Source organism: Balaenoptera acutorostrata, chromosome 3, assembly GCF_949987535.1.
Source record: "Balaenoptera acutorostrata chromosome 3, mBalAcu1.1, whole genome shotgun sequence".
Classification (NCBI taxonomy): domain Eukaryota; kingdom Metazoa; phylum Chordata; class Mammalia; order Artiodactyla; family Balaenopteridae; genus Balaenoptera; species Balaenoptera acutorostrata.
The window spans coordinates 15,880,602-15,897,829 of NC_080066.1; the positions used below are offsets into that span (position 1 = coordinate 15,880,602).

At 34.5% G+C, this 17,228-nt stretch overlaps 1 protein-coding gene across 1 annotated transcript in view; it reads right to left on the bottom strand.

Moving 5' to 3' along the window:
- MALRD1 (MAM and LDL receptor class A domain containing 1) overlaps window positions 1–17,228 on the bottom strand; it is a 608,926-nt gene that overhangs the window by 193,631 nt on the left and 398,067 nt on the right. Inside the window, exon 30 of the mRNA XM_057542012.1 lies at window positions 14,695–14,878. Coding sequence (XP_057397995.1) covers window positions 14,695–14,878 — 184 coding nt within the window. The remainder of the gene's footprint in view (window positions 1–14,694; window positions 14,879–17,228) is intronic.

A 17,228-nucleotide genomic window follows, 5' to 3' on the forward strand; every position in this document is an offset into this window, starting at 1 on the left:
CTAGATTTTCCATTTCATTGGAGTTTAATTGTTCATAGTACTCTCATGATCATTTGTATTTCTATGGTGCTGGTTGTAACTTCTCTTTCATTTCTGATTTTATTTTATTTATTTATTTTTTTAAATAAATAAATAAATTTATTTATTTTTGGCTGCTTTGGGTCTTCATTGCTGCATGTGGGCTTTCTCTAGTAGTGGCAAGCGGGGGCTATTCTGCAGTGTGCAGGCTTCTCATTGCGGTGGCTTCTCTTGTTGCGGAGCATGGACTCTAGGCACACGGGCTTCAGTAGTTGCGGCATGCAGGCTCAGTAGCTGTGGCACACAGGCTTAGTTGCTCCGCAGCATGTGGGATCTTCCCAGACCAGGGCTGGAACCCGTGTCCCCTGCATTGGCAGGTGGATTCTTAACCACTGTGCCACCAGGGAAGTCCCCATTTCTGATTTTATTAATTTGGGTGTTCTTTCTTTTTTCTTGATGAGTCTGGCTAAAGATTTAACAATTTTATTTGTCTTTTCAAAGAACCAGCTCTTTGTTTCACTGATCTTTTCTTTTCTTTTTTTTTAGTTCTTATTTCATCTATTTCTGATCTCTATTATTTCTTTCTTTCTACTAACTTTAGGTTTTGTTTATTCTTCTTTTTCTAGTTCTCTTAGATGTATGGTTATATTGTTTACTTGAGAATTTTCTTGTTTCTTGAGGTAGGTCTGTATCGCTATAAATGTCCTTCCTGGAATTGCTTTTGCTGTGTCTCACAGATCCTGGATTGTTGTGTTTCCATTTTCATTTGTCTCCAGGTATTTTTTTTTTTTAATTTCCTCTTTGATTTTTTCAGTGACCCATTGGTTGTTTAGTAACATGTAAAGTATGCTTGAATCATGTGGTGAATAAACTTATTTTATCACAAATAATTGACAAAGGTATATTAAAATTATCTGTTTCAAATTTCTCACATCTTTGAGTATATTATGTTTAAAAAGGAGCCACTAAATGGAAGAGTAAAAAGGATTACTAATAGTGTCTTTTTAAGTCTTGTTACATAAATCATTCTTGGATATTATTCCCACAAATTAAGAGAATGAATAATTCTGCTGACTATATTGTAATAAATGCTTTTATAAGTCAAGTGGTTTCTAATTTGTCGCTTCCAAAAATTTGAACAGTGACTTAGTTTTCAGATGCTAGATCAAAAAATAATTTTTGATTATAAAATATTGTGATTTTTGACTTATATTTTTGGCAATCCAGTTCAAGCACTTGAAGGACGATGCTGTAACAAAATTCAGTCTTAACAAACATCACAATCTTATGTGAATAAGGTGTCTTAGCACTTATTTCAGTAAAAGCAAAAATTAGAAATAGAATTAAATTCTTTCTTATTCTAGGAATATTCATTCATAAATACATAAAATTGAGGTAACGAATGAGTCACAGTTTCATGCGTAGTGAAGAATCTCAAAAATACTTTAGCTAAAAAAGAAGCAAGTCACCAAAAATACATACAATTTTACAGTATGACTCTATTTACATAAAGTATGAAACTGGACAAAATTAAATCATATGATTTAGGAATATAGTTATGCCAAAACTAAAATTAAATTCAAGAAGATGATTATCATAAAAGGCAGGGTAATGATTTCCTCTAGCGGAAAAATATGATTGGAGAAGTGCATATAAGGATTTCCGAAGTACAGGTAATAAGCATAATTTCTGTAGAGTAACTTGGGGGAATCATTTTATTTTAATATTAAGTTAAAAATACACATTTAAAATACACTTTTATATGTATAATAAGGGCTCATATAGCTGGCTGCACATTAGAATTATCTGAAGCTTTAAAAATTATGGATGCCTGGAGCTCACATCCAGAGATAATGATTTAATTGGTCTGGAATGGGGCCTGGGAAGAGATATTCTTTTAAGCTCCCCAAGAGATTTTGGTGTGAGGCCAGAGTTAAGGGCCACAAACATTGATGCATTTTACAATAGGAAGTAAACCTGGTTAAAAAAAAAAGAAAGAAAAAGAAAAAAGAAAGAGTGGGGGAAAAGAGAGAGAGAGAGAGAAAGAGGTTGACCAATCCTGGAAAGTTGGAGATTCTGAATTTTTCAGATCATCTAAACACTGGGGCTATGTTTTATGCCTTTTTGAAGGCCTCCATATGCTTTACTGAGCATACGTTATGTTCTCATGATCTCTTTCAGACATTGCATTAACGTATTGGGCAATTGCATCCAATGCTCAAAGAAAGCTGTATTCCACTCAACTTCATTTCAATGTGTTTATAATATTTAATATATGAGATAACTTTCAATGATTCAACCCATAAAAATATATCTAGGCATAAAATAACACACTAAAATGACCTAGAAATATATTAACAAGAGTAAAAAATCAATTAATGAATAATAAAATTATTAATTGATTAATACTTTCATATTTTTGTTTTCTTTTTTTATTAGTTCAACCAACACATTTAGCTTTTTATAGATTAAAAGACCCTTTTAATACTTTGGGCTATGCTTATATTTAAAGCAATTAAGGAAATGAAAGCATCACCCTTCCAAATGAATTCCCATGAGTCTTTGATAATCAGGATAATCACCTAATTCCACATTTTAATTTCCACTAGATTGGGACAATTAAGAGAATTCTAATTAACCACTAAGAACTAAACAACTGAAATGAATGTAGGGTGTTCCCTCAGTGCAAAGTACAACAGATTAAAAAAGAAAAGAGTAGATTACAATACTAGGAAAGTAAAATGTACCAGCATGTTGCAAAGGAAAAAGCAAACAAACAAACAAACAAACAAACAATCTTACAGTGACTTTTCTTTCTGGTAGAACACTTGGGAAGAAGGAATAACCAAAAATATAAAGCATAATTAAAGTTAATAAAAATATATGTGGTGATGAAGTAGTATGGTTCAAGAACATTTAAATATAAGCACCAAAATGTAAAGATGGAAAACAGAAAGAAACATGAAGAGTATTTAATCTCAGGGTGTTTCTTAAGCTAAACAACAAAGCAAACTTATAAAGTAAAATCTTGATTAAATTAGTTTAAATAAATTGGATGAGGATGTTTTCATCAAAAGTACCATAAACAATATCAAAAGACAATAAAAAGCAAGAAAAGCATACTTATATTTTATCTTATAAAAGAATGTTTATATAATTAGTGAAGAAAAAGCATGTCCAAATCAATACAAGAAGCAAACAGCTCAACAGAAATTTTTGACAAGGAAATGAATGGGCAGTTCTCAAAAGATGAAATGTGAATGACCAACGACAGGCTTACTGGTTTAAAGAAAAAGATTTAACTGCATTATTAACCACATATGTAAATTAAAATGCTATATCATTTCACCTACTAAATTAGAAAAAAACTCCTTGCAGAAATCGAATGAAAACCGATGTTGAGCAGGATTTAAAGAAATAGATAAATTAATTTATCTAAACTAAAAAGGGAAAGCAATCTTGATGGAAGAGATGGGGGTTTAAGAAAGGTTCAAGGTGTTGAATTATGGAGACAGGCGAACATGGCCAAAGGCTGAGGAGAACTAAGCAATAAGCAACCTTAACAGGTGGCATGTGAAGAAACAGCAAACAACAGCTGATGAAGTGTTGCCAGTGGAAATTTACATTTTAATAATCATTCTTATTGACATTATATATTAAAGTCATAATTTTGTATACCCTTAGGCTGGGATATTACCTGGTAGGAACTGGTGGTAGGCTAGTCATTCTCTAAACAAATGTCCATTTCCTTCCTCATCCTTAGTTTTGAATAAACACATTTCCTAGATTTCCTTCCAGTTTGACCATGCAACAAAATTTTGGCTAATTAGTTATAGGTGGAATTGATGTGCAACAGCTTCAAGGAAACTTTTTAAAGGACAGTTGGTATGTGCCTTTTGCTTTTTTCTCCTACCTTATTTTTTTCCTGCCAGCTGGGAGGTTGACATCATGACTGGAACTAAAGCATCCATCCTGAACTAGTGTCTCCCCCCACTAGTTCATTCAGCCATCTTCCCCTCTCTATTTCTGTTGCAATACTCTAGCGCAATTTATTACTTTCTACCTACTCCATTAGACCAGCCATCTACTGGAATAACCAACTCATCTGTGTACTTATTTGTGGAGGTATCGTATTAGTACTTGTTGAATGAATACTGTTCTAAGAATACGTGTTCAGTGAGTCGAGAGTGGACTTGTTTACCCCACTCCCTTCATCTGATGACTCCCCCTCATCCCCTCATCCATATGGTCACCAAGGTGGGAGCTCGCTCAGTAGGCATGTTTGTACATATCCCTGACATCAGACTAGTTAACTAGTCTGAAGATGGCTGTTTGACCCAAGATAGGTCAATTGTAATCACCTACCAGAGAATTTAGAAATATAACTAATGGGTTTTTGCAACAGTGTTTTGAGGCTCTTGAATCCTGCAGTGTAGTCACATTTTCTGCCTATGTATGGTGAAGCATAGAAAGCTGGTTCCACAGAGAGGGGCCCGAAACAGATGTGCAGAGGGAAGCAGTTAAAAGAGACAAGAGGCACAGAAAGATCACAGCTCAAGTTCCCTCTTTTCAATCCCTGGTTTTAGAACCTTCCTGAAGCTGAACTGCGCTCCTGAGCTTGGGTTTCCTGAGGTTCCTCATACCCTTAAATAAACTCTTTATATTTGACGCTACTGGCAATTAAACTAGACCTAATTAAACTAGAGGCTTCCCAGAAATGATCATGAGGATGTATAGAGACTGAAAGGCCAAAAAGTAAATGAGTGGAAAGAAATCCAAACCACACTTTTTTTTTTTTTTGCTGAGCTCCTTCCTGACCTTTTAATCAACAGTTTAAAACTGTATTTCCCAGTTCCTCTGAGGTAACTTTCCAAACAATGTGTGTGACTCATTTTGCTCAAATCCCTCAAGAATCCCTTCTGTATTAAACATCTTTATTCCCTTCTTAAAAGAGATGTGCTGGGTCTAGTTTCATGATGTCAACCACAATGGTAGGTGTTCAATATATATTAGTTTCCTTCTATTGTCTTGAAGTTCATGTACGCTACGCAGGTCTCTGTAAAACAGTGAAGTTTGTATGCAACTAATCAGCGAAGGAATTAAGTCAGTACAACACAGAATTTGTGTGGATGCCTGCATGATTCTTCCCTCTACAGTAATGTCTTGTGCCTCCAAGGCATAGCAGATGAGAGGGAAGGACACTAACACAGCTGAGCCGGAGAGCCACAGAAGAATGACGGGCTGTTGAGTATGCACCTCACCCCGTCTTTCTTTTCTCTGTTTCTCCACATGCTCTCTTTTGGAAATGCTTATTTGTTGTATGTTTTTAAAAATTTTTCCTGGTCTTTTGTCACTTTTCCCATGTCTCCATAATTCAACAACCTTAAACTCTTTTTTACACCACCCTTTCATCAAGATTCCTTGCATCGTACCCTACCCACCTTTTTAGGTAAAGTAGTACATTTGCTGAAAAGTTCCTCTATTTATTAGGATTTTAAAATGCTTTAAACTGTGCCTGTATTTTTATTATGGTTGCTTTTGTTTATACTAGTGCTATATAGCTCGGTTATCTATGCTTATAGTGGTTTGACCTAATCCTGTTTTCCCATAAGCCCTTTTATGTGATCATTCAAAATAGGAGATTTTTTAGAAACTCATGCATGCCTCTGTGTATATGTATGTGTGTGTGTGTTTCATCAAATAGATAAAAAATTGGTTTCTGGCCCTGGCTTAATATTTGTGCATGTATAAATACCTGTGGATTTAGTTGAAACCTATTTATGTTTGAACCACCTGGATATAAATTTATTGAGTTCCTCATCTACTTATTTTGAGTACACCTGTAGCTTGTATATCCTACATATATATATATATATATATATATATATACACATTTGTTTCAGGACTGAAGAGTTTATCTTTCAATAGTGTAATGAAAAAAAAAAATATATATATCAGTGTAAAATGGAAGTCTCATTGATAAACATTAATATTCATTTTGATTAGAAAATAATTAATAAAACATAATTCAGTAAAAATTGAAATGCCATATTGTCACAAATTCTCTATGTAATGGTCTTACTGACCTAGATATTAAGTGGGGAAATGTTCATTGTAATTGAAACAAATTCTACTTAGAAATTGCATGAATAGAGGATAATGTTAGGATTCAGATTTACAGTAGCCTTCATTTGAACCTAGGGACATTTCAAGGGCTGTTTAAGGCTTACTAAAACGTATGCTCAAGTAATTATATTTTCTTAATACTATGAACGAGCCAAGTTATATCATTGTGCTTGATTATAATCAAGTATAATCACATTAATTATAATATTCAGTTTATCACTATGATATGATTACAGTTACATCTTTAAATGTAGACCTTTTGACATTGAAATGCTAATTTTATCAAGATTATTGAAAGATAAAGTAATATCTGATATTTTCTAGGTATGTAATAATGGTTGCCTTGAACACAACATTAAAGTAATTAGATCCATTCATGGTTTTGATTTTTTAATTTAAAATCGCTGATTAAAGATATAATAAACTCAATTACTTAGTCCTATTGTCTAAAATATGGTCATGGAACCAGGAATAAGAATCTATTCCCTGATTTTACGAGAAGCAAATAACTTGGCTCTCAGGCTTAATGAAGAACAATGTTGTTGGTTGACCATGACAAGGAAGTCTCTCCCCTGAGGCCTGGCTCAAATCAACTCAAGCAGTAAAGCAAAGTGAGGGCTACAGCTGTCAATGACTGGAAGGAGAGGGTTGATGCCACAAGGACTTTCTCTACTTATTGGTTTTGAATTTTGTTTAGTGTGGACTTCATTTTCTGACTATTTTCCCCGTAAGACTGGAGCTAGGGATGCTGTTAGATGTTCTTTCTTAACATATTTGGAGTATTAGACTCTGAAGGGTACATATATTTTTTATATCATAGCCTTAACTGTAAATAATATTCTTCTATTTAAGGTAGGAAATTGCACGGTGTGTTAGTTAGATCTGACTAGATTATAAGACACTTAAAAAATAATCTCCATATCTCAAAACCACCATTTTTTGGGTCACTTGCTATATATGTCTAAAACAAGTTGGCAGAGGGACTTTCCTCTACAAACTCAAGGGGACCAGGCAGAGGTAGACACATGACCTGGAAAGTGAGGTGTCCTCTACCACAGCAGCAGAAGGGAGACCAGGTGGGTTGTACACCAGCTTGGAAATGCTTCAACCTGGAAGTGACACATCTCACTTCCTCACAGCACTCTGGCCAGAGCTTTTTTACACAGATTCACCTACCTGAAAGGGTCTGGGACACATGGGGGAGAAAATGGATATTTCGAAAATAGTAAATATCTCTATAACGTACAATGGTAGGTTTAAAAATTTTGTAATAATTTGTTTATAAATCAATGAATTGAGATCACCATTCTTCCCTTTTGATAAAGAATTAAACTTTTGAATCAATAAAAATTAGTTACCTTTCTTTGACTGAAAAGTCAAAATGCTTAATTTCTGCATAATATACGGTATATACTTAGTAAATATGCATTTATGTATGGATGGATATCTTATTGATACTGATATGTAAGTTGGGAGAGGAATATAATCAGGATATATATTAATTATAATGAAATATTTTTAAGCATGACTTTGATACTTTTTGTTAATCAAGAAAAGATATTTGCAGAAATGTAAAGTAGTTACTTCAAGTTAAGACTACTTTTTCATAGTCTTTTTCAGGACTATTTGAGAACCACTGGGCATTTCACCAGCCAACAGATAAAGTTTCACAGAAAGTATCAGGTTTAATTTAGAGATATGAATTGGCTCTGACATATAGAATATATTTAACAAATTACATCAATTCTTGGCAGAAATTTTTAGCCTTATGTACAAAAGGTGTTTAAGAAAACCTAGAATAAAAAGTTATATATAATCAGATAAAGAAAGAAACTGCTGTGAACTGGATCTCATTCAAGTCCTATAACATCCGTTCATAAAGTTTGTTTTATTTTCCCTCCCTCCTCTTACTGAAAAACTTTCTGATCCAAAATAAAACAAGTCTGTAACAATGAAGACTGGTTGAACATTAAATTTTTAAAAAACAGGATATACCATGTTTAAAATATTTCAACTCGTGTTACTAAAACACATCATTGTTAGGAGTACAAGTGATATGTCTGATATTGCCTGTTTTCTTTCAAGAGCATTTGAAACTACTGGCAAACTAGATGTGGCGGGTGTTGTCTGATTGCTTTTACGCCATAGCATTCATCATGATTTTTGTAGTATTCTATGCTGTTACGGCTAAATATAGCTGTTTCTGTGCCATTAAGCATCAGTAAAGAAATCAAGCTGGCTGGTATTATTTAGTGTAACCTCTGGATCCCTCAATTTTCCAGAGTTGTAATGAAAATTAAATTAAACATGATGGTGAGGATTTCAATGATAATCATGTCTAACATTTACTGAGTAGTTACTACGAAGAGAGTTACTATTCAAAGCTCTTGGCATATATTAACTTGTGAAATCCTCACAATTACCCTATAAAGTAGGTTCAATTTTTACTGCCATAAAGAAACTGAGATAAAGAGTTGATAAGCACTTATTCAAGGTCACACAGCAACTAAGTGGCAGAGACAGGATTTAAACCTAGGAAGCCAGAGTCTGCTTGCTTACCCTCTGTGCTGTGAGATGATCGTTAGTACAGAGCAGGTGTTTCTGATGACAAAGTTCTGCATGATGAGGCCCACTGCCATCTCCCCACCCTTACTTCCTTCTGCTCCAGCAAGACGCTCCCTCCTAGTAAGTCTGCCTTGCTGGTCCCGAGACCTGGAGTGCTTTTTTCAGGGCATTTGCGTGGTTGCCTCTTAGTACATTTAAGCCTTTGCTCAACTGTAACTTTCAGAGTCTGTTTCTGACTACTCTATCAGGGTAATAATTCTCCCTCACTTTCTCCCTATATCATTCACAGCACCTAATACTACATGACACAATATTACACATTACTCTGCCTATTGTCTGCATCAGCCAGCAGAATGTAACTCAATGAGGGATCTGTTCTGAATTTTCACACATATAACAAGATTTGAATAAATGTTTTCTATCAATCCATCTGTCTGCCCATCTATTTGTCCATCTATCTATCCATCCATCCATCCACCCATTCATCCATCATTTATGTACCCTTACATTAAACAGCGCTACATATTATCTAGCCATTAGTTATTAAAAATAAAAGTCACTTTTAATTATTTCATTAGGGTGAGATATTTATTTTTTCTACTGACTATCATCTTCCTTTCTTTTTTCTTTTCTGACACATGTTTACTTTAAAAGAAAACTGTGGGAGACCTAAATGCAGCACTTGGAACACTCACGTGTTGAGAAGAAATACAGCTTTTCATCTAAACTAACTGAAGAAACTAAGTTTTGAAGTCACTCCACAGGGTTCTGTGTATAGATTTATGTATTTGTGAACTCTGTATAGAGCAATCACTGTTTTGTGATCTCCCAAGTTCAGTTTAATTCAGAGTGATGCTGCCCTGAAATCATTATCATCAAGCCACTATTTTCCACTCCAAATCAGTTACTGCTGACAGTACACTTAGGAGAGGAGTCATACACACAGTTTTCAAGGGGTTACAATAAAAAGGAAAGTCTTTTCAAGTTATGTGTGAAGACAATGTACTAAACATCTGAAATTATAATGATTCTGTCTTCTCTTACTTTATCCCCAAGGTATTTCCTTCCTTTCACATTTAGGATTACCTAGGGAACATGATGTGCTTTGCTCTGTATGAATTTAGAGACAGACAGAGTAGCTACTGTGCTACTGTCTACTTAGAAGATTTTATTGACTTCTGGAAGCATTTGCTAGCCCCTGAATTATTTCTTCCTTTTCCCCCAATGGAAAACTGGTCATCATTCAGTTGGATCTTCCAGATTTTTCAGTGGAAAAGGCAACATCTTATAATGTTATTGGCTCCCACCCTGAGGTCCTGGGTTTACCAGTGTCTTGGAGACTGTTCACAGAGCAGTCCTGGCAGCAGAAGGCATGGTGACGGGGGAGAGGCACACGGGGAAGAGGAAGAAATGCCGGGCGTCAAGAAAGGGGCAGTGAGAGTGGAAATGGAAAAATCAGGAAAGCCAAACGCTGTGTGACACAGGCATTTCAGCCCTGCTCCGAGGAGGTGCACACAGTTCATTGCACAGAGTTTTCTGCAGGCTAGCCAAGCGATAAAGGCTTACTGGACATGTGAACGGAACAGAACAAGCTTTTAAACGTTGATATGTTTAAAAGTGTTGTGCCTAGAACAATGTCAAGATTTTTGCCAATGTTATTCATCTATATTTTAGCCAAAAATATTCAGTGCTTTCTGTACCCCATGCATTCTTCAAAGTACTTCATATAAAGTAAATGATTTAATCCTTGTGAGAGTTCTTTGAGGTGGAAGCAGTATTCTCACCATTTTCCGGCTGAGAAAAATGACAAAGGAAGATTACGTAACTTACCTAAAACCATGGAGCAGGTACAAGTGGGTAAACCAGGATTTGCACCTAATGGTCTTGTTGCAAAACTGACATAAATGATATTTAGTATTAATAGTAGACTCAATAAGTATCAGCTGGATGATTGTATGTAATAAATGATTGCACTTAATAACTAATGTTGATTGAAAATGAATAACCATTTAAATTTAGAATTGGCACTTTTATAAATTACAGTGATGGAATATTCCTTTCCTCTCTATATGAATTCTCTTTCTACTTTTCTATTCCATAGAATGGTGGTTGCATTTTATAAGATTTTTGTACAAATCATCTTTAAATCAACTTGAATTTAAAAAGAGGAAATACTGAATTCATAATGTCACTTTGTAAAAATGAATAAGCTACTTGCTTCCAAAAAGGAGATATGCTTCTTAATGTATCTTTGGACAGAACAAAGATATGCCTATTCTTTTACTTTATTTTTCTTTTTAGAAAAATACGATAAATTTGATAGTAAATTGAAGATAGCACCATGATGTGTTCAGAATGCAAAGAAATAAAAAAGCGTATATCTAGCTTTATGTTGGCCATGTACTAAATATTATCTAATAAACTGAGTTATATGTTTTTGAATGGAAAGTAAAAAATAAATATGAAGCTCAAGTAGCTTTCTTATTTGCAGGTAAGGTAGATAACCATCAAATATATATCTCATCTATATCCTCTGCCTTCTCCACTTTCACTCTTAATCAATTTAAAACTTTGTTCTGCATTACTTTCAAGTCTAAAAAACTATGCAAAGATTACAGAGTTGTCAGAAAGTCCAAGAAAAATTTCAGAGGTAGTCTGTTAGGACCCTAAAAAGGATTATAAGTCTGTAGATTCTATATAAATCTATAAAAATATGATGATTTGCTTTTTGAAATTTCCTGGCTCTATTCCCCTCCAGCTCTTTGATGTGGGTCTTCACTATCCTTCATCTGTATTTAGTCTGTTTAATTTTGATTCTACTCCCAGGGATGTTTTTATTTGTTTGTTCATTTTTTGTTTTGTTTTTGAATGCGGGCTACTGTCCTAGAAAGGAATCCTGATGGATCCATTTGAGTTTTCATGGGGTCTAGACTGCTCTAGCCCCGCAGACCTAACCACAGACGCCTTGGACCCACTTATTCTAAAAGTGGGTGAAACCCCTCCCAGTTTTACCTGTCATTCTCAAACCACGTGACTGCATTTTTCCAGTGAATATCTGTTGGCCCTTTCATGATTCTCCTGGCTTTTCTCTATAGACATAAACAGCATACAGATCCTGTTTATACTGGGTTTTATAGGGATGTATTTTCATTTAATTTTGTTGCATACATTTTCCATAGCTTATAGGCTTTGTTAACTAGGCTTTGACTTTTTAAAAAAATTTATTTAAAATACTCTTTAAAAATTGAAGTATAATTTACATACCATTAAGTTCACCCACATAAAGTTTACAATTTAATGGCTTTAGTATATTTATGAAGTTGTATTACAATCACAATAAAAATTTAGAATATTTTCATCACCCCATAAAGAAACCCCATATTCATTAGCAGTCACTCCCTACCCCATACTCTTTAGCCTTAAGTAACCACTAATCTACTTCTGTCTCTACATATCTGCTATCCTGGGCATTTCACATAAATGGTATCATACACTATGTGCTCTATTGTGATTGGCAGGATGTGACAGAGAAATGAACACTGTCATTTTTTAAGTTCTTCATCTCAAGTGGGGAACAGCAACAATTCCATGATAGATTTTATGGTGACCTGTTTGCATATGATTTGAAGCTGGTTTCCTAATATGGGGCAATAAAGCACCACTTGAAAATATGGCGTAGTTAATAATAATGATGATGGAATATAACAATAAAATGTAATACATAAATTTTACTATGTGCCAAGACTATTCTAAGCACTTCTCATATATTAACATATTTAACATTCACAGCAATCTATGACGGAAGTGCTATTTTTATCAACTCCATTTTATTGATGAAGAAACTGAGGCAAAGTGAAATGAAGAAACTCATCCAAGCTAGTCGGTGGCAGAGCCAGATTCCACATCCAGGTGGTCTGACTGGACACCTTGTTCCTAACCACTATTCTACACTGCCTCTCTGATGTTTAGGTGTTTTGTCAGATACCATTCTCTTCCAAACTGGCAATACTAGAAAACAACATAGGGTAACTTATGCTCTAATTTGCTTCCTGTTACTCATTTTTCACAGCACTGCTATTTTACTGGCATATAATTTAAAACTAGGGGGACAAAAAAAAATCATTGTTTTTTAGTTCCAAACATAGTCTTTTAAACTTTTGCAAAATACTTTTTTTTCCTATCTTAACTAAAACATAATTTGAAAATCCTCGTTATTTGTAGCAGGCTGGCTATTTAAAAAATGGTTACTTCTTCCTAAAATATATTCGACATACAGTTGACCATATTCACTACAATTAACCAAAATTTGCCTTTTTATTTATGACAAAGAAAGCCTAAAGTAATATATCACTAAATGTATAAGACATTAAAGTATTAGTCAGTACGGTGAATGTTTGATCAACTTGAACGAAATGAGTTATAATCATGTAAATTTTCACAGGACTTTAAGAGAAGAAGGGAAAGAAACGAAGGGAAAGAAACAGTCCACATTTCTACATGAAACTTGGCAGAGCTGGGATAATAACTTTCAGTTTTCTTCTGCCCTGAATCAGCCCATCCAAGAATCATTCTGCTTCCCTTGAGAGGAAAAGAATCTCTCCTGTTTAATAAAAGCTTCTTTCTTTCTAAAAATCTTAGAAAAAGCTTTGAAGAATTTTTCCTTTTGAACTTGCCAGAATCATTTATAAGTTGAGTAACAAACTCTAATAGAAATTTAGCATATTACTAGGAAAGTTACTAGAAAAGAGTTTAAAAAGCACATTCTAAGATACCTTTTCATGATTATATTTTCAGATCCCATTTTCTGTGGTCCAGGAACCCTCTCCTAAACATCTCCACGCCCAAACCCTGTCTTTTGCTTGACATAGATACCTGGGGCTCTTGTGTTCCCTGTGCTCACCTAGGGTGCATGAATTCTGATTTTATGTAATATATATGTACCTATGTATATGTGTGTGTATGTATGTGTATATGTATGCATGTATGTATATATATATATATATATATATATATATATATATATAGTAGCTGAGTATCAGCTGCCTTTGCTGGAAACATGGTGGGGTGTGTGGGAGAGACTCAAACTTCAAAAGACTGAATTCTAAGCAGAATCCTTTTCACCAGCCCTGGTCATAAAGAGAGCAAATGCTTTAACAGCACCAAAAACCAAAGTCACATTTTTGAGCTGCCTTGGTGTAGTGATATTTTAATATGAAAGCAGCAACAGAATTAAACAGCATTCAGGTTTAGCTCTTCAGTTCCAGGGGTTTGCCTCTAAGTGAGTCAGTGTAAGAAACCACAGAAGGCATATCTTTCATGGGCAGGATATATCACACTGTACTATTTTGGAAATCAGATAGAATGACTCCTCAGAAAGAAACTTTGCCAGCTGTGAAACTGTACAAATGTATTTATAATTATTTTTGACATTTTCTGGGTAGTTTTGTAAAGAAAATCTAAGTGTAATTATACTTCACATTTAGAAGCATGATAAATGATAGCATATTTTTTCAAGTTACTATTCACTTGCTAGGGTAGCATTTTAAATTCCTTAAGCATAGCTCTCAATTTAAGTTCTGCTTGAATTATACCTGGTTGTATGTATTTCTTATATATCCACTAACTTCCAGCTTTCTAACCCTTTTTACTGATTCATTTAAAATTAATTAAATTACATAAATGTATGTGAATATTAGGCTTATATTTTAAATTTTGTTGAAAATTAATTCAAAGGACAACACTTCTGCATGTTAGAAAGGGGATGATGCAGAAGGAAGAGAGGAATTACTTGTGTAATTAAAGGAAGGAGAAACTATTATCTCTTAACATGTAACTAAGTTCAACCATTATGAAATTATCTCCTTCGATTGATTTTTATATATGTACAAAATACGTAACTGCAGAACAATTTATAAATATGAAGCAAAGATAAAATGGCTAGATTATAAATGTGCTTCCAAATGGCAGCACTTTCCAGAAACTTACCAGTCATGCAGTTTTCAAATTCAATGTCATCAATTGCAGCTCCTCCTCCCAGATCCCTTGTTCTGATACCTTGAAATATGACTTCAAAATTCCTTAACTTTCCTAGAAGGATGACAGCCTTTTGCCAATGATCACCAGAGTTCTGCTTACTTTCTTGCCATACTTTTGATAGTCCTTTCTCTGTCTGAAGGTAAAGAAGTTTGCATTAGGCAAATAATTAAACACAAAAGAAGGAAAAAACAACAACAACAATTATTTAGAACAGAAGCATTTGATCAGTGAAAACTGATTAAAAAAACTGATAATATTCATGATATACTTCACCTCATCAAAACAGAGGCTCATTAATCTACTAAGTATTCCCAAAAGCAATACAGCAAGATTAGCAGTAAACTTGTTTCGCTATTTTCAGAGACATCATTATTAGAAAGTGGCCTACTCAGTTAAATCCACTTCTCCTTGCTTGCACACAAAATTCTCAATGGATATTTGATGGAATCTGAACAGTTTACAGAAGCCCTGGGTTTACAGCTCTAGGTACCCTTCCCACCAACTTTCTACTCACATTCTTGAATCATTGGTATTGCATCTTCCTTTACAGAGCTTAAATAACTTACATAAGAAAAGAGAAAAGAGTGATAAGAGGAGGAATATGTGGGAGAAATCACATATCCCTGATGGATATGATAAGAAATTGTGAAGTGAATTGAGCACAGAGGGCAAGTGATCATTTCTAGGACCAGATTTCAAAAATTCGATTATATGATTATATGATTTTGGATATGTCTAAAATTCTACTATAATTATTATATGAGCACCAACAATAATTATTTTATACCAAATTATTCAATGGTAAAGGAAAAATTAATTTTCTAAGAAAACTTGTTTAAATATCTCCTCTTGAGACAAAAGTTTCCTTCAGCAACAGAATACAAAGAAACTATAAGGGAGGCACGCATGCACAGTTGGGGCAAATTATGAACAATAAGATACAAAAAGACTGAAACCCAACTGCCACTTCTGAGGTGCCAGGAGCAAAAGCAGGGGACTGTGCATGATTCCTGCACACAGCACCACCAAGGGGGTGGGCAGACCACCTAAGCCATTCCTCCAGCCCGACCCCATACCCTCACGCCATTTAAGGGACCCCCCCCCCCCCCACCTCAGGGAGCGAGCAAGGGAACCTGGCATTTGTTTTCGCTCGCTTGTGCTGTATCATGAGTCCCAATAAAGCCTTGCCTGAATTTCTTGTCTGACCTCTTATCAATTTCTATTGATTAAAGAGTTCAAGAACCTGGGTCAGTAACACTCTGAATGTCTAAGGTTGGTCTGCTAGCAGTACAATATTCTAATATATGAACAATCCTGGTATAACATGACATGACATGACAAGATATGACATGACATGTAGCATAACCCTAATGACACAAAAAAATGATACCAACAGTAAAACAGAATATAAGTCAGTCGAGCACAAGGACAAGGCTTAGACTGTATATGTTGCTCTTTGCTATTCTGGGCATAGCCCTTATTGGGAATTAGAGGTTAACACATCATGGTGATGGATATATAGCAAAGAAAGAGAAAAAATATATATAGAATTATGTTTATGGTTAGGCCCCCAAAATTAATATTTCAGGGTCCAGTATTGTGTTTTCATGATGAATTCACAAGTAAACTTTGTCACTGAAGCTTACAATCAAAACAGTGGGATAGAAGAGAATATTTAATGGAACGGCATCTAGAAAAGCAAGCAAGATGTTCCAATTGATTTATAGCGCACAACTGTGATATACATAATCTACGGATTTTTTAAAAAAATGTACACTAAAGAAAAAAAGAGAAATGCTTGAAGAGGGGATCCAAAAGAGTTACACAGTCATAGATCCATGCTTTAGGGGAACTAATGTTAATAAATGTGGCTGACACTTCGTTCTGTTAAAGGAGATACAGATCAATCAAGCGGCTCTTCTGTAGAATAACAGAGAGAAAGTAGAACTCTGTATCAGTTACTCTAAAACTAACTTTGCAAAACAACTAACAGTGCATAGATAGAGCTTTCAACATCCTCCCCAAAACAACAAACACATTTTTACACCCAGAGACACACGTAGCTTCTTCATTGAAGAGGATGGGAAAGTCACACCTAATTAATGGAATTTCGTATCTTTTTAATGACTAAGGAAGAGAAGCTTTTTCAACATTAGTCTTTGACTGTCAGTGATGTCTTAGTGATTTGGAACCAAAGGAATTATTAGTTAAATTAAAGATTAAAGTAGAGGGCATCTAACACTTAGCAATATAACAGGCATAGATAAAAGTCTGTTTTAATTAACAAACTTAATTCACTTTGCTAATTCTTCCTATTAGTCGGTTTCAGCAACTCATGCACTAAGCCAATCCCCAAAAGGATTTTCAACAAAGAAGGTTGTGTGATCACTTTAACCAATAAAATACAAACCATTTCTTTACTCTGACAACTGGCTTTCTAATGCATGAGATTTAAATAATATACTCATTGTCATTTTATGTGG